The 22,312-nt window shown below is 37.1% G+C and overlaps 1 protein-coding gene across 1 annotated transcript in view; it reads right to left on the bottom strand.

The window, feature by feature from the left end:
* ABCA12 (ATP binding cassette subfamily A member 12) overlaps window positions 1-22,312 on the bottom strand; it is a 230,920-nt gene that overhangs the window by 12,224 nt on the left and 196,384 nt on the right. The window contains exons 40-48 of the mRNA XM_036755721.1: window positions 17,370-17,424; window positions 16,630-16,807; window positions 14,230-14,345; window positions 12,953-13,112; window positions 10,992-11,245; window positions 10,012-10,216; window positions 6,301-6,410; window positions 5,605-5,746; window positions 2,172-2,306 (exon numbers count right to left, since the gene is read on the bottom strand). Coding sequence (XP_036611616.1) covers window positions 2,172-2,306; window positions 5,605-5,746; window positions 6,301-6,410; window positions 10,012-10,216; window positions 10,992-11,245; window positions 12,953-13,112; window positions 14,230-14,345; window positions 16,630-16,807; window positions 17,370-17,424 — 1,355 coding nt within the window. The remainder of the gene's footprint in view (window positions 1-2,171; window positions 2,307-5,604; window positions 5,747-6,300; window positions 6,411-10,011; window positions 10,217-10,991; window positions 11,246-12,952; window positions 13,113-14,229; window positions 14,346-16,629; window positions 16,808-17,369; window positions 17,425-22,312) is intronic.

Raw genomic sequence — 22,312 nt, 5'->3', positions numbered from 1 at the left:
TTATAGTGCTGAAGTTGAGGGAGATAGAGCCTCAGCAATGAGCTTCTGGGTGGGAATTGCAGTGAGCTGCAGTATTCGTTAAGACCCTCTGGGGTCTGATTTCATAGGGCCACAAAGTGGATGGCACCATCAAGGTCATCTAGTCCCATTTCAGTTTTAGAAGGAATGTCTCCTAAAACATTGTTGACTGACTTAGCCTATGCTAAAATACTGCCAGTGATAGGCTCTTTACTACTTCACAATGCAGCCCATTCCACTGTTGGCCAGCTTTAATTGTTAAAAATTGAGCTTTATGTTGAGCGGAAATCTTCTTATCTGTAAACTTAAACTCTTTGAATCTAGTTCAGCCCTTTGAGAGAACTATTTGACCCATAGTATAATTAAATTCAAGTTAGTTTGTAAGATTTTTATTATACAAAACCCTAGACATTGTAGGGGCTCTTGTAGATTTAGAAGTCTCTGAAAGAAGAGGATCCCTGTGAATAAATGGTATAGGTGCTTCTGGATGAATGGGAAGCTTTGTGCCTTCCATTGTTTGTATCATCTGTATGTCCAAAGATGAGAGCCATCACTAGGGTGGGGGTGAACAGGGCTTTACCACAGAGCATTAACATTTGAAAGCATTAGATCTGGATGGCATTGACAGCCCCTGCCATCTCTGATCATTACAGAAACAACAGATTAACACCTAGTTAGCTAGAAAAGTTAACTAAAATGTCAAAATATTAGATAATAGGTCTACTCTGATCCACTTCCCTCTATCCTTTTTTCGTCATCTGCCCTGGGTGAAGCTTGTCATACTTGGGTATAAAACTCCTTTACCTCTAAATAGGTCTGCCGGGGCCAACCCATTTTATTAATACTTACTAAATACTAATTGACTATATAACTTTGGGTAAGATCATGTATATTATCACAGAATCATAGTTTCATAGATTGAGACCAGGAAGCAAACTTTAGAATCTAGTCAAGTATTACACTTCTATTTTACAAGATGAGGAAACTGAGGCCCATAGGGATTAGGGACTTTCCCAGAGTCACTCTGCTAGTAAGTGTGCAAGTCAGGGTTGAACCCTGTCATCTGGATTCCAAATTATCTCTATACATTATACCTCTTAATAGTAAATCATTCATAATATCCAAAGTCAGATAAAAATATTTTCTTTTAAAAAATGTCCTGTCTTCATTAGCAAGTGTTGGTAGAACATCTCTAGCCAATCTCATTTCCTTTCATTTTTCAGAGTAAAGGAAAGTGAGACCTTGAAAGAAGCAATGATAAAGGGAAGATTCCTGATTATAGCCTACATGAATTAGTTGGAAATGATTTTGTCCATCCAGGGAGATGAACTAGACAAAAAGACCGAGGTTATAGAACTGCTTCAGAGATCTAAGCAGGACAGAGACTCAGGTGAGATGAGAAGGCAAGCAGCCTCTTAAAGACCATGCATGCAGACTTACAACATAGGGTGGTACAAAAGCTGGGAATTTAGGGGAAGTAACCGCTAGGGTCCAGATGGTGGGGGTTGGAGGGGAACTAATTTACTACTGAGAACTGGAGGAGGGTGAAGAATAGACTTCATGGCTAGTGGACCAGAAGGACTGAACAAGGTGGGTGGAATCAGGAGAATGAGAAGTCCTTGCTGACAGTCAGACTCTGAGGTCTGAAAAAGCAGATTCCTGAAGGCTATGAAGGGCTACTCAAGGTAGTCAATCCTACAGCATTGAAATAGAAACTGGGTTAGCATCAAAGAAGTTAGGCAGGACTGTACAAAAAAAACTAGGATATATTCTGTAGCTAGTGGAAGATCATGATTAAACTATAAGAACTTTTGCGATCTGTAGGGAGAGGAAATAAGGGGAAAAGGGGGGAAAGATGACCTTTTCATTAACTAGGAATTAAATCCTATCAAGCTCTGGCCTTAAGTCCACTAGTCTGAATTCCTGGGAATTATTCATGACATATTCTGTTGCTCTGCTGAAATCCACACAGAAGTCTAGAGTTTCAAAAGAAAGCATCTTTTCTGGTATCTTGTTTGAGTGCAAAATTGATCTCTGATGTTAATTGATTTAGATGAAATATGTAGACAAAAAAGTGTGATCTGTGTAAGTTTGTGAAAATGTGATCTGCCTTCTCGAAAGCTTAGCAGCCTGAGAATAAATTATTCTCCTACCAGCAGCAGAATTGATGGCTTCCCAATCAAGGCTATTGCGGTTGATAATTTTCTTTTTGTGCCATAGCTGCACATAGATGTGACTTTTTCTTTATAGGGCATCAGCTGAAGTCTCCAAAGAAGTTTATGAACAATCTGTAGAAAAAAAATCAAAAGGAAATTAGAGTACCTTTATACAGACGTATGCACTTTACCAAAAAGTAGTAAAAGAATTTGTCTTTTGGAGCAGACAGAGAACTAGAAGTGATGATTGGATTTTAAAGGGAGGCAGATTTGGGGGTCAATGGTAAGAAGAAATTTCCCTAAATTAAAGCCATCCCAAAGAGAATTCTCCATTGCTTGAAAGCTTCAGCGGGAGCTCAGTGTACACTGGTTGGGGCTGTTGTAAAAGGACTCCATGATTTGGGGAGCAGTTGAATTAGATTACCTCTGAGGTTCCTTCTAATTCTCTACCTATGATCCGGTGATCCTAAAAACCTTAATAAAACCATGATTACCAGAGTATAACACTTAAAATGACATATAACAGATGGTGGTGAAGTTTTAAAGCAGAAACACAAAGTGTTTTTTTTTTTAAAATAACCATATGAGATAATATTTGTTTTTTAATTTATTTTTAATTGATGGAATAAAATAAGAATTTCTATAACAGTACAATAAAAAGATGTTTATATATGAAACTGCAAGTCTACTATGCACAACTTGCTATTTCTCTTAAATATACAACAAAATTATCATGTAGATTTCTTTTTTCCCCATATGAGATAGTATTTGTAAAGTACTTAACACAATGTCTGGCACATAGTAGGCATTGTATAAATGCTTGTTCTCTTCCCTTCCTTTCCCTTCCCTATAACCATCTACTCCACAAAGTTCTAGCTTTGAAATGAATGTTTTCAACTGAATAAATAAGAAACCACAAAATATAGTAAGGAGCTGGAATAGAGACTGGACTTGTAACTCCATTGGTATAGGGAATTTCTAGGGAAGAAGTTCCCTCTATCAGTGCAGACTCGCGCCTCCCCTGTAGCTTATAATCATAGTCTTCTGGGACACTGATAGTGACACAGAGTGACACAGAGCCAGGGTGGCATGGCCAATGTGTCAGAGGCATAGTTTGACCTCAGGTTTTCTTGATTCTGAGGCCAGCTGTCTTATCAAGTGTGCCTTTCTGCCTACTACTTTTGCAAACCTGCCTTGCTGAACCAACTAAACAGAAACTATAATGTTTTCATTTTTAAAAAACTGAGTATTTGGTGTTGAAAAAAAAATCCTCTCTATTTGATCATTCTTCAGCCCAGGAATTTCAGTAATCGTTCTTGAGATGATGAGTAAACATGGCCAGAGGCTTCCTTCAGTGTCATTTTCCTTTGACTGACTCAGATGTTTAGAGCATCTCCTTTTGTATGACCTAGCTCCCATATTTCAAGCCCCAAATCAGTCTAGTCTATACTATTCTAGTTTTGATCCTTCACTTGCCTTACTTTTAATATTTCATTCCAAGCATCTTTCAATACACATCTTAGGATTCAGGACCAATGATCAGAAAATATATACCCATTCACTCCTAGGTTTTTCTTTTAGAAATGACCTAGGGCTGTCGACACTTTATCACACTGCAGCAGCAGTCATGCCCATAAAGTATGTTTAAGTCTCTGTTGCAAGACCTATAGTAATGGCACCATGAAATCCGATGTGCCATATCCATTCAGCATTTGTCCTGTCTGTGGAGTGTACCCTCAGAACCATTTTCAGCCTATCTAAAACCTTAGGGAAGAAATTTGGAAACTGTTGAAGCTCTGTACAAATAATTACAAGGAAAGATATGAATGTTTGAAAAAGTTGATTATATATAAAATATTGTTGATTGTCCTTTGTTCTGAAAGAGGATCATGACATCAGGAAGGTGATGCCATGCCTTGCAAGTGAATTGGATTTAAGGGAAGAAGGGCTGTGCAAAGTCACTAGCCTCACTTTCTCCTCTGGAGCCATGTGGGTCCAGTGGCAAAATATAGATCAGAATGACTAGAGATGGCCCCGTATGTTTAAAATAAGGAATATTGCAAATAGGTAGTAGATACAAACATGAATAAGTCCTAACAGAATCTAATAACAACCTCACAGGTCAATATTAGGTAGAAATCCTGATATTCTTAGTGCGAACTTACATCTACATGGAAAAGCGGTGGCTCCCTTTTCTAGTAAGGGACTAAAGAGCAATTTTTCAAAAGGAATACATTGGATTTTAGGAATTAGTAAAATGGAAAAAAGGTTTAAAATTTAGCTATGTTATATAAGTATATGTACATATACACTTATATGTATGTGTGTTGTATGTGTGTCTAACTTATGTTCTTGTATGTATTATGTTCTGGTAAACTTGGATTTCTTTATGCATTTTGAGTGATACAATCATATCATAGATAGAGGTGGAAGAAGCCTTTGAAGTCATCTAATCCAACCCCTACCTACAGTGTGTATCTACCCAAGGGATGCGCTTGTAGCTATTTCTGATGTGAAATTATGCTAGCAAAGAGATTCCAACCTGAAAAAAGGTACATCCCTCTGAATCTTAACAGGAGACAAACATATCTGTAGACTAATCCATTCTGCCTTTAATAAGTAAAGAGGCGTAGTTGATTACCAAAATCAAAATGGAAACTACTCTGGCCAAAATTTTAAATCCTGACTTGAAATTCCTTTTCCACATAGTTTAACTGCTTGGGGAAATTATTGCCTATTCTGAATATATCTTAACTTCATTTTAGTAGTCACTTCTATCTTTAAAGAATTGCTTGGTACTTTTGATGCTAAGAAAGTTGTAGGATTTATTTTTGGTTTTTTTTTTTTGTTTGTTTTTTTGAGGTTCCATAACTGAGTTACAGAGAGTTTCCCCAGAGACCTAATCAGTAGTGAACATGGGCTAAGAATCTTAAGGCCAATTCAAATGTCTCAAAATTTAGTGCCTACAACAGATCTGAGTACTAAATTATATATAAGTACCAAGGCAAACCTCAGTTAAGGACCCCTGTAGGTATGTGATCCTTTATATTTGGCGTTTGAGAAAGGAGAGCCAAGTGGATGCTTTTCAGAGAGTTTTCAAATCTGAAACCTACAACCTGGAAAGTGATGGATATTTCATCTTTCAATATAACCCTTGCAAGATATTTAAAGCCCAAATGAAGTCTATACTGTTATAGCTTTGGCCAGTCACCTACCTTACTTCTAATGTTGGGAATGCAAACATTTCAGCAAGCACATTCAGAACAAATTCCAAAATGATGTAATGTCATAAAACTTAAGGGCATTATTAAAGCTTGGCTTCTCATTACACTGGCAAATGCAATAGTTTTCATTTGTCAAATTGGTGGGAATATGGAACAGGAAGAATAAGGTTTTTCCAATGAGCTCAGCTTTTCAATCACATACTCACTTCCTTAATGTCTTTCTCTGGAATTCCATGTATTCTGGCATAAAAGTACAGGTGTTCTTCCACAGTTACCAGATCATCTAAGGCATCTTCCTGTGGGCAGTAGCCAATTGATGAATAATGTGTATCAACTCGACCAAGGGTTCTGAATAATGGGATCAAAGGAGTGGAGAGAGAGAGAGAGAGAGCAGCTTAAATAGGCATAATCTCCTTTTATAGCTTACTTAGCTTACATGAGCTGAAAGGGGGAAATGTGTTATGTAGTCAGTGGCTAGCTTACTGAAGAATATTAATAATAATATTAACGAGATTTATATAGTGCTTTGAGGTTTGCAAAGAGCATTTGCAAATATTAACATATTTTATCCTCACAACAACTCTGGGGGAGGGGTATTGTTATCCCCACTTTACAGATAAGGAAACTAAAGTAGACAGAGGGTTTTTTAATGACTTTCCCAGGCTCACATAGCTAGTCTGAGGCTGGATTTGAATTCAGTTCATCCTGACTCCAGGTCCAGTGTTCTCAACAAAAGCCTACATCCTCATTACTAAAATAATTGAACATATTTTTCTTCACTTCAATAGCTCCGCATCTAAATCTTTGTAAGCCATCAGCAAAGCCAAGTGGGGAATCAGATATTCAGTTTTATCTCTCATCAAGGTTGTGTTTTGCTACTTAGAATACCAGTTTTTTCATACCCAGTTTGATTTCTGATTAGGATTTTTCCACTTGATGCAACGATGTCCCCAGTCAACATTTTGAAGATAGTGGTCTTCCCCGCTCCATTCACTCCCAGGAGGCCAAAGCACTGGTTTGAGAAAAAGATTTATACAATCATGAAGAATTTATAGAATGCAATGATATGATATCTTTTCTTTCTTTTTCATTTTGACAAGGTCAGTTATTGGAAAAGCAAATAGTAATGGAAATACTTTTGGATGGTGAAAAATAGTTATTCAAGTTGTATCCCAGCCCTGATACTTACTAATTATGTGATAAATGAACAAAACATCTCTCTTAGTCCCAGTTTCTTGATATGTAAAATTGGGATAATATCTTTCACACCACATATCACCCAGGGTTATTATGGCAAGGTTGTCTATAAACTTTAAAAAATTACAGAAACATAAACGATTGATGCTTTTTTTCATAGCTTTGTGATTTCCATGTCAAGATAAATGGCCAGGCATGTGACATCTAACCACCCCCAACATATACTTTTTATAGTTTAAAATATCAGGCATACGTTTATTATTAACTCAACATGCAAGAAGCAAATGACAGCATCGGTCACTGGCCATATCCAGCTTCCAGAATAGGAGGATAGAGTCATTTACTTAAGGCACTTGGTCCTGGTTGAGGATAAATATGTGTGTTATCACATACTAGTTGCTCTTTTGATCCTGAATTATATGTCATATTATGGACAGTTTTTAGGCAAATCCACTGAAGGGTGGGACAATTTTGCTTAGTTTTCTTAATCTCAAAAGATATGTGAGCTGACATGAGAAAGAGTCTTCCAAAAGGCACACACATCACAGGATATGAAGGCTTTTCTTCATTTTAATTACCCAAACATTTTCATACACAGTTAAAGTTTGCCGCTTTAGCATATTACGTTAAGGTACAACTATACTTAGGGCAGCTAGGTGACGCCATAGTGCACAGAGCACCAGGCCTGAAGTCAGGAAGACCCATCTTTCTGAGTTCAAATCCAGCCTCAGATACTTACTAGCTACATGACCCTGGGCAAGTCACTTTACCCGGTTTGCCTCAGTTTCTGCATCTGTAAAATGAACTGGAGAAGGAAATGGCTAACCACTCCAGGATCCTTGCCATGAAAATCCCAAATTGGGTCACAGAGAGTGGGACATGACTAAAAACAACTGTACTTTATGTGAGGAAATACTCTCGTGAAAGTTATGTTCTAACACCTCATTTGAGAGTGTACTATAAAAAGGATTTGCTGACCTGACTAAAATAATGAAGATCTACAAGTTGCCTCTCATTGACAAAATCATCACTTTGCTGAATGGTTCACTCTAGCAATTTCTCTGTGCTGCTACAGCCTTTCCCTTCAAGCCATCTGTATCCTATTTGTACCATTTATTTAGAATTTAAGTTCCAAGAGGCCAATGACTGGTATTGGATTTCTTTGTATCCCTAATGTTTGGGGCTGGGGCGAGGGGAGGGAAAGGAACAAGCATTTCTTTAGCTTCTAGTATGTGCCAGGCTCTGTACCAAACACTTCACAGATGTTGTCTCATTTGATTCTTACAACAATCCTTTGAAGTAGGTGCGATTTTGGTCCCCATTGTATAATTGAGGAAACTGAGGCAGACAATGGTTTAGTTGATTTATCAAGGACCACATAGCTTGTAAGTGTCTGGGGGCAGATTTGAACGCGGGTCTTCCTGAGTCCAGGTCCAGCACTCTATCAACTCTACCACCTAGTTGCCTCGACATAGTGTATGCTACATAATAGGTGCTTAATAAATGCTTGTTGACTGACTGTTCTCTAAATTCCACAAATGTAGGTGTTCACTTCAAACCCACTCAGTTTACAATAAGGAAACCTAAGTGGAAATAATGGAAGAAAGTAAGCAGAAATATCCATGTTCTTCTTTAGAATTCTTTTTTTCAGTGGAGATGGAAGTGGAGATATGCATGTAGCAATGCAGTGATCCTTCCTTGTTGTCCTCCCAGCATATTAATGATTGAACAATAACACAGTCAAGATAAAGAATGACTTTCCACTAACTGTTTCTAAGATTCCCCCAACATTTTATAAACATCTTAGTTATGTTCTAACATCTTATTAATGGGGAAGAAACCAAGGTACAAGGAATTTCATACCAGCATTCAATGGCAACTGACAGAAGGCTCTGTGTGTGTGTGTGTGTGTGTGTGTGTGTGTATTTCTCTCTCCTCTCCCCTCTTAGAACAGGTGCAGTATTCTGTACAGAAGAGGGTTCAATAAATTTCATTGATGGACTCCTAATCTAATAGTCAAGACAGGCAAGGATTTCGCCTGCCACTGCCAGTTGAAAATGAAATAGACTCTGATGTTGAACCGATCATTTTGTTTGCTTTGGAGAATCATAAATCCAAGACAGGAGATAATCTCTAGTTCAGTTATTCCAAATGCCTAGATGATGAGCAGAGTCACTGCCAACTCTTACCACCCTGTGCTATCAGAGAAGGTTATAAGTTCATAGTGTAAAATGGCACTTGATATATGATTGTCCTCTTTTCCCTACTATTGCTCTTCGGTAATGACTTATCTCAGAACCTACCATTATTACTCAGGGGTCTTTGCAGGCTTTTCCTGTCTTTTCTAGCTCTGCTATTTCTCAATTGGAGCCCTTAAACTTGCTTTGTTTTGGCCATGCCTTTCACCGTGGGGGTGGGAGGGTATTTCATACCTGTGATTTCATTGATATAGGAAACTCCACCCCATGGGACAAAGAACCAGTTGGTCATTCTGACTGACATAGAAGGGAAATTCCTTCTATCAGTACATATTCAAGACTCTCCTATAATTTACAGTATTAGAATATTGCTTGGGGCCAGGAAAGGTAAGTGATTTGACTGATCCTAAATGTAAAGATGGGTCTTGAACTCAGATTTTCCAGTCTCTCACGCCCATGCTATCTCCATTATTCCAAGGCTTTCATATTTGTTAAATTGTTGTTCCTTCAAGAAGAAAGTAGTATAGGATAAAAAAAGCTGGGGGGAACTATCTGGACATGTTTTGTTATAGAAAATCTGGCAAAAGGAATATTGTAAGCTGGGCAGAATCCTATGAGTTGGGTTGGTGAAGTAAATAATTCACAAAATACATGGATAATACAGATAATCATAGGATCATAGCTTTAGAATTGGGAGTTAGAGGATTAGAAATCATCTAACGCATTCTACCTTGCAGTCTGTAAACTTTAAAAAAAACATTTTGATAACTGCATTTCAACGCAATTGATTTCCTTTGTGATCTTGTGTATTTTATTTTATGCATTTAAAAATATTATTTTGAGAAGGGGTTCATTGGCATCACCAGACTGCCAAAGGGGTCCTATGACATGAAAAAGGTCATTGATTCCAGTTAAACCTCCTTAGTTTATTCATAAGGAAACTGAGGCCAGAGAGGTCAAGTCACTTGCTCAGGAAGTAAGTGGGATTTGAACCTAGATCATCTGTTTTTACATCCAGTGCCTTTTAAACTCTACTGTGTAATGGATCAGGGATTGTAATGTTATGGTTTATAACTCCTGAAAACTCCAGAGGCAAAAGTGAATTTTACTATCTTTGTTTCATCTGTTATGAATTTTGCTTTTGCTATTAAGGTAATAAAAGATTTAGTAGAGAAAATGAAAACATTGTCCCTTATTGAGAGAGAATTAGTAACTTACCTCTCCAGCTGGTATGCCTATGCTTATATTGTTTACGGCTATGATCTTTTTGTGGATAAGTTGGTAGGTTTTCGTGAGACGATGGAGTTGTACCAAATCGAATTCAGCGCCACCAGATTCCACCCGTATCCTTTCTGCTCGAACGTCTTCGTCTTCCTCTATGCCCTCCAGCAGAGATGAAGAATTCATATCTCTGAGTAAGATTCTAAACAGAAGCAAAGATGAACTTGTGTCAATAAGATGGCTTTTGAAAGGACAAGGACTATATCCGATTGGCTTAAAGCAAAAAAAAAAAAAGTCTCTTTTCCTGAAAAGAACATTATCAAGTACAATATCACTATTTCCTCTTAAATCTGTTATTTATTATGTGATCTGAAAACCATAAGAATGAGTATTTGGATTTACAAATTTACTGGGAGATATGGTAATGAAATGTTTGTAATTCCAGTGGACCTGTGATAATAAATATCTTCTTGGGTTTTTTTTAAACATATTTGCTTATTATCACTGTTGGGACCATTAATTCTAATGCCAGTGCATAAGAAGGCCTTCAGGATTTCTGTTGTCAGCCCAAACAGCCAAACTGCTAATCACATCCAACATTGTCTTACTTGTTCTTTCTCCTTATCACCAAAGTGAGTGTCATTTTCCTATTTTCAATGTAATATGCTACCTGGGGTATGACCAATGCAGGGAGGGCAACTTCTCAAGTTTGTCATGACTAAAACTAAACCTATTCTACCTCTTTAATTGCCCTTCCACCCCAATTAAGATCCTTCTTTTCACTTCCACATCAGGCTTACTGACACAATGATTCTTTCAGTCACAGGATCACATCCTCAAAGGAGTTTTAAAAGTTTCTTGAGCTGATAAGTTGTCTACTTCTCATGAACAAAGACAAGAACATTGATCCTTCCCAATCCATTCTACCTCTTGTTCCTTCACAGGTTCTAAATACAAGCTATTCCATAGTACTTTACCTGATTTTTTTAATTATCCATTCATTGATGAGGAGTCGTAAGAAAAAGAATACAGTGCCTTGAACAACCAAGGCTACGAACATTGCACCTAATTTATTCATCTCAAAGGTTTCATTGGGATATTCCACTCCATATGCTTTCAGGAAGTCTAAGACAGACTGTTGTTGAGAGAGTTCGATCAAACCATAGCCAAAACAGAATTGCGGGAAAATCAGGAAAATTCGTTTAAGGGTTTCAGAGATAAGTTCCAGAGTCTGAAAGAAGAAAAATACCAAATGAGTTTGGGCTTTTACTTCTGAGGAAACAGAGTGGGAAAGACTAAAACCTGGTGCTGGTTAATTTTGTATGAGAAAGTAGGAGCAGCATTTACTACTCTATTTCTATAAGATTCTGAGATAATGATACTAATGATCACTTTTGTAACATCATTTCTTATTCTTCACTGTCTTTCTCCAATATCTCATCATGGCTTGGTGGGGACCCTGGATTCTTGATAGAATGCCAATGAATCACAAATTCTGGCAGGGTCTACTAAGCTGGAAAGGTTTTGAATATGAGTGTAATAGTGGCCTGTGTGCCTTTTTTTTCTTTCTGAAGATCAACCTAGTTAAGTCCAGAAACACATCACCAAGTTAGCCATGGGATGATGAATTTTTCACCCTTGTCATTATAGGTCAGTCTTTCACTTGTGTCTGACTCTTTGTGATTGTATTTGGGGTTTTCTTGGCAGAGATTCTGGAGTGGTTTGCCATTTCCTTCTCCAGTTCATTTTACAGTTTACATTTTACAGATGAGGAAACTAGAGCAAACAGGAGTAAGTGATTTGCCTACAGTCAACACAGGAAGTGTCTGAGGTTAGATTTGAACTCAGATCTTCTTGACACAAGGGCCAGAGCTAAATGCATCCTGGAACTTCTAATATTGGAAGATCCAAAGTGATTGATTCTTATTTGGTGAGGGGGAGACAGGAAAAAGAAGGAATATAAATGTGCAATGAAAAATGTGCAAATGAATTGTGTGACCTTGGGCAGCTTACTTCATATCTCTGAGGTCTTTTCCATTCTGTGAGTCTGTGTTTGTATGAGACAACGGATGTGCTACATCTCAATAGGAAGAAAATATTTCATTTCTGCATCATTCATTGTTTGAGAAAACCATTTTCTTCCTTCTCATTGGATTTTCTTCCTTCTCATCGGAATATATGCAAAGCACTAAACAAACCTTAAACCTCTGGCACTAATTAACTGTGTGACCACTTGAGCAATTATGTCACCATAGGGACTCAGTTTCTTTATTTGTAAAGTTAGGTTAATTATATGTGTACTACTCAGCAAGTGAAGGGTATTTATTAAACATCTGTTGTCTGTAGGGCCAAGGGTTAGACATAGAGTTATGATAGGGGAAGCTTTTAAAGTATTATATTAATGCAAATTATCATCATTTTCATCATCATTATCACTCCTGCTCTCCAAATTATTTGGAACTATTAGGGCTTCACTTTTTTAAAAACCATTGTATTTGCTAGCTATAGATCACAGAATCATAGATATAGAGCTGTAAAAGATCTCAGAGGCCATTTGTTCCAACCCCTTCATCGATGGAAAACAAACATTTCAATTAATGTAGACTGACCAGTTGGTTGATTGAATATTTTTAAACCAAAATATTTTAAAATATTTTTAAACCAAATTTTTGAACCATATTCTTGAACCAATATTTAAAAATATTTTTGAAACCAAAATTGGCACTATAGAAAGCTATGGTTTTGGCAGGAAGCAAGCTTTAAAAGCCATTTCAAAAAACTCCACTTTATCTTTCTTCTAAAACAGCACTCCCTCAGTAACGTTTTCCTTCTTTATCCCAAGGTCTCATAATATAAAGAACTTTTCCAATTTGGGTTTGTGAACATTGAACCTTTTGATATATTCACTGAAACTTAAGAGACTAATAAAGGATCTCACCGGATCATTAGGCTTTTCCTTGGAAAGGAAATATACCACCGACAGTGAAACAATTGAATTGATGCCAAAGAACAAGTTGATGCAAACGTAAGTGATGAAGGCCATTCCTGTCTCATGAAAAAACCCAGCCAACAAGTACATCCAAGAAAATGTTGCATATCTGTGGGTCAGCAATAGCAAGAATTAAAATTATGTCTTTTAATAAAATCAATTGTCATTGATATCTTTTGTTTTTATATCATTCTATATCCCTTCTCCCCTCCCCCAGAGAGAGAAACCTTATAAAATAGAATTTTAAAGTCATGTCTTAATATTTAATTTCTACAAATAAATTGAATTGCTCAAAGTTGAAATGATATGGTGCAGTGTGGTGGTTGCCATGTTTCATAATTGGGTCCCACCCATTCCTATTGTAGAAGAAAAATCAAAGACTGTATAATATTTTTCTTAAACGTCACAAAAGTTTAAAGAACTTTACTGATTTAATATCAGGTTGATCCTGGCATGTGTTCCTTGTTCAAGAGCAACGTAAGAAATAATAATGATAACACGTCCTATCCTGCAATGAGTACTTTTTGGTGACAACAGTGATGGTGATATTCTCCCCAAACAATTAAATATATAACCAAAGGATCAAAGCACATAAAGGCATAAATTCTAAATGGCACTATGTTACTTAGAGATGTTAACACACATACATATACACATAAAGGCAGAGTTGTTTATGGTGGAATGTAATAGATAGAATATATCTTATATTTTCAGAAACTGTGGCACTCATTCTTTGCAAAAACAATGGAACAGCCTTTGCTCCAGTATGACAATGCATAATAGAAATTGGTCATCCATTAGCTATAGCTGGTGATTTCAACCAAATTTGAATACAGAAAATAGCATCATATCACTGTGTGTGTGGTTTTTTTTGCAAGTTGCAATATGATATGAAAATGATACACATTGCCACACTTAAATGCACACATGATTTTAATTATTTTCAGATATTCTACTCGGTCTTATTTTTAACAATTGTGTCAAGGAAGTAATAATGCAAACTCCCTCAGGCATCTTAAGGAGTAATTTGTCCTTGTACCGTGTTTTTAAAAACATGGCTAAAACAAGGTATATAAGTGTAACATGCTATTTTAGTCACCAGTCATAAAATTCATCTTTTAGAGGATCATAAATTGGATAATGAGCATTAGGTCTCATTCCTGATCCTCTTCAGCATTTCCATTTATTCTACAGATTTTTGTTTCAACCATGGAAAGGATGCTTACCCAAAGAGCAGAAGGAGGAGAGATACTGCTCCTAAATTATTTTCACTGGAAAAAGCAGGTAACTTGAAAGCTGCAATAACTCCAATGGACATTGCAACAGGCACCAGATAGAAAACCTGTGGGAAGATGTAAAATATGATGTGTAATATATGCAAAAGATTTTTTTAAATTTATTATCCTATAAATCTTAAGCATGAAGAACACAACAAATTGACATGCAAAGGTATGAACCTTTTAGTCTCAAACAACACATAGACATATACATATATAAATATATAGTACATATATATTTTAGTTGAAGTTTCTGCTTTTTGTTACATGCATATTGCCTCCACTTTAGAATCTGTCTCTTCCAATATTAGGCAAAGTTAGTCTTCAACTTTGCAAACTCTGCAAGTAATCTCTGATAGTCCTGCCTCTAAATTTGGAAACCTGAGATTGTTTGTAGACAGGAGTTCACTGAGAAAGATAAGACATTCAAGTGTCTTGGTACCAGATTCAGTCTTGAGAATATTGATTTCATTTTGATTATTGGAGTTCTTTCAGGTAATTGCTTGACAATTTCTACCTGTCAGAGTGAGTCATTCTATGATAAAACAGCAGGAGACAGGAGCCCAGATTTTCTTAGAATCATAGGTATATAAACAAAGATGCAGCATTTTCTCAACAAGAGAAAGGTATTAAATGCTGAAAAGCAGTTTGCAGCCAGATGCACACCATTGAAGGAGACCTCAATTTAATTTGGGGGAGAAGTTTTCTGAATGAGAATGAGGACAGAAATGATCTGTAAGCTGTAGAATCTGTGAGCTATAAGTAGATTTGTTCAGGCACCTATGATGTAAATGTTCTTAATAGTTATCACACATAAAAGATACTATCAAGGCTAAAAAAGCCATCACCATTCTTTTAGTTTTGACTTATAAAATGTACACATTTCAAACCCCACTGGGCTCATTTGCAAAATGGATATGCACTTAATTACTCTCAAGCACTTTAAGCCAATGATCTTTACAGTGAGCTGCCCACCCAATCTCATTATGATCATCAGGCAAATACAGGCACTTCCCAGACTCCTGTCCAACAGTGTCTGTGGTTAAAGTTAAGAATAGCTCTTACAGTCAGGACCATCTTTTGCTACCAATGAAAATGTATTCTTCCTGCCCTTACTACAATTAAAACCATAATAAAACAAGCTATTTCTTGAATTTTCCTTATTAGTTGATGATATATTTAAGCAAATTTAAATTGCACTGTTCCACTAATAGTGATATTCTCAAATGGCAGCTTCCTCGCCTCTATCCAGGCAGGCAGTGAATCAAGGGACCTATTTTCAGTTCCATCTTGACCTCAGTTTCATTGGTAAAATAAGAGGGATGGTTCAAATGACCTCTAAAGTTCTATGCAGTTCTAAGATTATTTGAAGAGGGTAAATTATGTTTTTTTCCCCTTTGACTCTCTTTACTCAGACCACTGAGGACCCTGCTTTAAATTTAAGGTTGGAACTGAACTAAGGAAAGGTCATCAGATTCAAATTCTTTCACTTTAATATGAGGAAATGGAGACCTAGAAAGGTTAAGTGATTTGCCCATGGTCACACAGCTATTAAATGTCTAAGGGGGATTTTGGGGACAGATCTTTCACACTCCAAGTCTAGTGAACTATCCACTATACTGCATGGTTTTGGGGGCCCTTCCTCTAACTTGGGGGTTCTTAAACTTTGCACACTATTGGCAGTCTGGTGAAGCCTATGGACCTCATCTCAAAATAATGATTTTGAATGCATAAACCATAATACATAAGGTTACAAAAGAAACCAGTTAAATTGAAATACAGTTACCTATCTTAAGTTTGTCCATCTAGATGTGTATTATCTCTATCTATCTCTCACCATCTTATATGGAAACATGTTATCTACCTATTTTTTGTCTATCAATCTGTCCGTCCTCCTATCTTTATGTCTGCCTGCACACACGTTATCTATCTACCTATTTTTCTATCAATCAACCTGTCCATTCTATCTATCTATCTATCTATCTATCTATCTATCTATCTATCTATCCATCTATTATCTACCTATTTATCGTCTATCATCCATTCATTTATCCTATATATGTATATCAGTTATAGACATATATCTGTATGTGTGTATGTATATATGTGTGTATATACATGTGTGTGCATGCGTGCGTGTGTGTATGCGTGTGTATGTGTGTCCATGGGTCCCAGATTAGGAACTCCAGCTCTAATTCTTTCAATGTTAGGTGAATGCCAAAAGAACCTACAGGTTTGTGGCCATATTTTCACAAACCCAAATAATGATTCTTAAAATCAGAATCAAGTAATGCTGCTCCCCCAGATCCCTCTCACCATGCCTGCTTTGACTCTGCTTGAGCTACTCACCATGTCATAAATGAAGTTTGTGATCCAGTAGCAGGTCACGCCTATGCCTGAGATGTGCTGGAGCTGCTTAGCTTTGGTCTGATGTTCCCTTACGACGTAGGTCACAAAGCTGGCTGTGGTGACAGAGTAGCCCATCAGGATGGAGAGAGCCACTAAAATATCGATTAAGCTGCTAATCCTATGCCAGGAAGAAGGTGGTGAGAAGGGAACAAGGGTCAGTATGGGAAGCTCATTCCCTTCCAAAAAAAGAAAAGAAAAGAAAAAAATTCATGCCTAAAACCATGAAGAAAACAGCTTGCTTAGCTGTCTAAGACACAAAAAAGACTTCAGGTGAGGTAGCCAAGATGACATCTGTTACTTGAAACTGCTACAACCCTGGAATAAAGGTGACTGAAGAGTGTGTAAGTAGAATTGGGATGGAAAAGAGCTGAGGCTCCCTGGGTTACACCACATATGCAAAGGACACATCCTTCACAAGAGTAGAGAGTCATTAGAGCTTTAGAGCAAAGATGGAGTGCTGGGACATTTAAGGACGATATTGACAAAGGCTCTATTGATCTGCTCTCAAGGAGCTCCTCTTTGGAACCCTTCTCTGCATCCCTGAAGGAAGGGAGGCTCTTCACCACCTCCACCTGTCTGACCTTCATTTATATATGTCTGTGAGTTCAAAGGATAGAACTTTCTCTTCTATTAGATATCCATTACAACAAAGGGAGATAGCGACAAATGTGTCGACTTACGTGGCTTGTTCTTGGTCTTGTACCCCTGGGTATGGGTGGCTATACATGACAATGCCTTAAAAGAAGAAAACAATGGTTATCATCAACAGATGTCACATAATGCTGACATGTCCATTCCTCATTAAGTAAGAAGTACCATGACATTTTCTTATCTGAACAGCTAAAATTTGACTCTCTTTGCTTTCATGGTCCTGTTTGATAGGAAAAATGATTTTCCATAATGAGTCCAGTAACACTTTAAATTCGGTATTCACATGTAAAAAATGTATTCCATGGCTTATTAGGGATTCCAGAAATCCATATTAAAATGACAGGGTTACTCGACTGGTAGCATAATTAGATTTAAACCAAGTATTTGAGGAAGCTTCTCATGCTATTCTTGTATAAAAGATGAAAGGATAAGTAGTACATGATAGTACAATTATGTAGATTCACAACTGGTTGAATTCTATAGTTTAGATTGTAAACTTCTTGAGGGCAAAGACTATCTTTTGTCTCTTTTTGTATCCTCAGCATTTAGCACAGTGAGTGCCTGGTACATTTGTTGTTGTTGTTCAGTTGTTTCAGTTAAGTCCGACCCTTTGTGACCCCATTTAGGGTTTTCTTGGCAAAGATGCTGGAGTGGTTTGCCAATTCCTTCTCTAGCATGTTTTACAGATGAGGAAACGGAGGCAAACAGGGTGAAGTGACTTGCCTAGGAAATGTTTGAGGCTGGATTTGAGCTCATGAAGACAGGTCTTTCTGACTCTAAACCCAGTGCATTATCCACTGTTCTACTAGCTACCCTCACGGTAGATACTAAATAAATGTCTATTGAGTTGAATTGATCAGTTCAGCTGTGTACTACCCTCCACTCGTGAATCTCTTGACTCCCTTTGAGCTGTCACATTCTAATTTGGAACCACCATCCACCTTCTCCAATCCTATTGACATAATACTGAACAGGGCTAGAGATAGTCAATCAACCATTCTGCCTGGGTCCTCTATAAACTATTATCTAATCTCCACTGGGCTTTCAAGTTAGCAAGGCAATCCTTTTACTCCTTGCTTATTTTTTTCATCTAGCTCACCATCTTCATTGTAGTGGCTGTGCTAAACTTTTTCTTCCTTCTTTAAGCCTCCCACACCACTATTTCTGCCCACCCTCTCAGTTGAGGACCTTTCCTCACAGAAAGAATATGTGGCCACTGGACCCAGATGGCTCAGGAGGAGAAAGTGAGGTTGGTGACTTTACATATCCCTCGCTTACTTAAATCGAATTTACTTGTCTGTCATGGCATAGTTCTCTTCAAGAACAAAATATAAACAGCAGCAGCAAAGGCCATATGAGCTCTCTCTTCTCCCCTCTCTGCACTTCAGAACCTTTAACATCAGATGCCATTCTGTTCTCCTATACTCAAGTCTCTGATGAGGTGGCTTGTTTTCTTGCCATGACCAGTTCCTCTACATGGATCCTTTATTCTATTCCCCCACATGTTCTACATTGGATTGCTCCCACAATCATCATTGCCCTCTCTAGTCTTCAGTCAGTCTCTCTTCTTTGGTTCCTTCTTGCTACCTAAAAATATACCCAAATCTCCCCAATCCTAAAACAAAACAAACAAAAACAACTTTCACTAGACTTTTATCATCTCTTTAAGCTATTGTCATATTTCTCTCCTCTCTTTCTGGCAAACTTCTAGAAAAAGATGTCTGAACTTACTGCTTCCAGGTCCCCTCCTTCCACTCATTAGTCAGTCATTTGCCACTCAACTGACACTGCAGTCTTTGTCTGATCTGATGGTCATTTCTCAATCTTCTTACTCCTCCGTCACCCTGTAGCCTTGTTCCTGTTGATCACCATTTTGTCCTGGATCCTCCCTCTTCTTTGGATTTTGGGGATCCTTGTCTTTCTTGATTTTTTTTCCTACATGTCTAATCATTCCTTCTCAGCCTCTTTTACCGAATCATCATACACATCATGTCTCCTAACTGCGGCATACCTCAAAGCTCTGCCTTGGCTTTCTTCTCTCTGTAGATAAGCTCTTACCTGGCAATCTCATCAGCTCTCATGAGATTTTTCTATGTAGATGACTACCAGATCTACATAGCCAGCCCTAGTATCTCTCCCAAGCTCTTCAGTCTTATATCACCAACTGTCGAGTAGACATTTCAAAATGAAAATCCCATCTGCAAGTCCCATATCCAAAATAGAACTCATTGGCTTTTCCCTCAAAACCCACCCTGTTCTGAACTTCTCTGTTATTGTCCTTTCAAGCACTTAGGTTCATCACCTCGGTGTCATCCCTAACTTCCCCTCACCCCACAAACTCAGCTGTCCATCATTACTGTTTCTGTGTCCACACCATCTCTTGCATAGATCATTTTCTCTCTATTCACACAGTTACCACCTAGTTCAGGCTTTCATCACCTCTTACCTAGACTATTACAATCGTCACCTAATAGGTCTCCAATCCTGCCTCCAGGCTCCCCCCTTATGAGGCACTGTACTTGGGGTAAAAAAATACCCGGGTTCAAATTTTGTCTCAGCTTCCTGACCTTGGACACAAGCAACTTAACCTCTGTGGGCCTCAGTTTCTTCATCTATAAAATGAGGGGATTGAACTGAAGGTCCCTTCACACACAAATCTATATGATGTAGTGGTCCCTCTCTTATCTGTCCTTCATACAACTGCCAAAATGATTTTCCTAAAGCAGTGATCTAACCATGTCAGTCCTACACTCCATAAACTTGAAGCATTTCCTATTCCCAATGTCTTTCGGCATCTGAAGCCCTTCAGAACCTGGCCCCAATCCACCTTTCCAGCCCTAGTATATATTATACCCTTTCATGCACTCTACGGTTTAGGAAAATTGGCATGACATCCCATCTCCATTTTTTTAAGGAATCTAATATATGTTTAGAGCTCTATCATTAGGCTTGTCATTCATTGTCCATACATCTTGGGTAGCTTGCTGGGCTCAATACTTACTTGATGTAAATAATACTTTTTATTCTAGTTCTACTATTGAAGGAAGATAGAGTGTAGTGGATTCTTCATTTTTCTCCTTTGGGCTTAAGTATAAATATAAATATTTTAAGATATTAAATATTTTATATTTTCTAAGAGGGATTTATCATTGAGAGATACTATAGTATGCAATGGTATCTCTCTATTATAAATCCAGGAAAACCCTCCAAATGCTTGCTAGCTCTAAGACCATGGGAAAGTTCATTTGGCCATCTGTACAGTGGTGTTAACAAAACCTACCTTCCAAGATCATTTGCAATAATCACTTATATTAAGTGCTATGTAATCCCTAAAGTATGATAAAAATATCAGTTAATATTATCATTTCTTTTCTAACCATTTTTCTATTACAGTTAAGCCAAGACAATTCTCCAAACTTGTATTCAGGATCATTTTAATAAGAAAGATCACTGCAAGTCTGAAATGTCCAATTGTTTGTTGCTCATTCAAAACATTTCTTAGGAATGGGACAAATTATCTGCCACCCAAAGCAATATCTGTAAGTGTTTACTTGTGATGCTTCTCATTTTAGTGGCCACTGATTTTAACCCTCTAAAAACATTTTCTCTAAAAAAAGAGAAATGGACCTTTTGTTTCCTGGGATGCTACGTAACATTTTAATTTCCTCCTCATCCCTTTTTTTCTGCTGAATTTTGTTTTTTGATCCAGGCCTGTGGGCCAGGAAAAAATGTGGGGGAATCTCTTTCCACAAATGCAAATCATTAACTCATCTGTCATGTACATTGTTAAGATAGGATACTTAAGTTAGGATACTGAGAAGTTAAATGATTGCTTATGGTTACCCTGTTAGCATTTCTCAGAACCAGGTTTTATGAAGCTTTGAAGCCAAGGCCAGTCCTCTAGCCACTAAACAACTATGCTTTCTAGTTTTTAGTCATAAAAAGAAATTTTCCTAATGACTTGTGAAAGTAATAACATTCCATACAAAGAAAGAAGCCCCTTTGTCCTTGGCATAGTTTTATTGTTTTGTAATCTATAAGCCAAGGTTACAATGGTCCTATTAATATCTCCAAAGAGCAAACTAATTATTGAGAAGAAAAACATTAAAAGATAATGGGCAATCTATAAGCATTGTTTAGGAAAACCTTAATTGTTTGGTATTCAGTAAATGAAGGCAAGTCTTCACCATGTCTCTTTAGCAATGAAGAAAAAAAGGAATTTTTATGTCAAATTAACCACTAGAGGGAACCACGTGTATATAATAGGTATTGATATGGCTAAGCAAAGCTAATTAAAGTATTTTTATTAGCACTAGAGAATTCAAAGAAAATCAATTTTTTTTAGGCTAAATGAGATTCCCGGTTCATAGAGAATATAATAAAGATGAGTTAAGAACAAGTACATTATGGAGAGAGAAAATATAATTAGTTACATTCTTAAATATATTAATATTAGCATAAATGTATTAATATATTAGAGAAATATAATTAGTTACATTCTTAAATATATTAATATTAGCATAAATGTATTAATATATTAGAGAAATATAATTAGTTACATTCTTAAATATATTAATATTAGAGAACCTATAGATTATGAAACAATAGAAATGCAGTTGAAGGCTAACAGATTTTCAACTTTGAATGAAATCTAGTTTTCTTTTTCTAAATTTCTTTTCTTAAAAAGAAACTAAAATGTTGCAAATCTGTTAGCCATGTAAGCCAAAGACTTTCTTAAAAAAAAATTATTGAAAGATAAAGTTTTTGGAGGGGGTGAAAACCAAGTTTTTTTTCAGTATTAATCATTCAACCTGTCCAACTCACAATGCAGAAGTCTGCACATTTAAATCTAGAATTACTGATCTTTTCTCAGTCTGGGAAAAAGAGCTCTGATAGGAAGGTTATCCCCTGTGCGTGCTTCCCTTAAAGGCCTTGTTCCAATATCAAAAGCAAGATCAGTCTCTCTTTCACA

The sequence above is a fragment of the Trichosurus vulpecula genome, chromosome 4, assembly GCF_011100635.1.
Source record: "Trichosurus vulpecula isolate mTriVul1 chromosome 4, mTriVul1.pri, whole genome shotgun sequence".
NCBI classification, from domain to species: Eukaryota; Metazoa; Chordata; class Mammalia; order Diprotodontia; family Phalangeridae; genus Trichosurus; species Trichosurus vulpecula.
The sequence above is the reverse complement of the archived record's forward strand: the minus strand, read 5'-3'. Positions and strand labels throughout refer to the sequence as shown.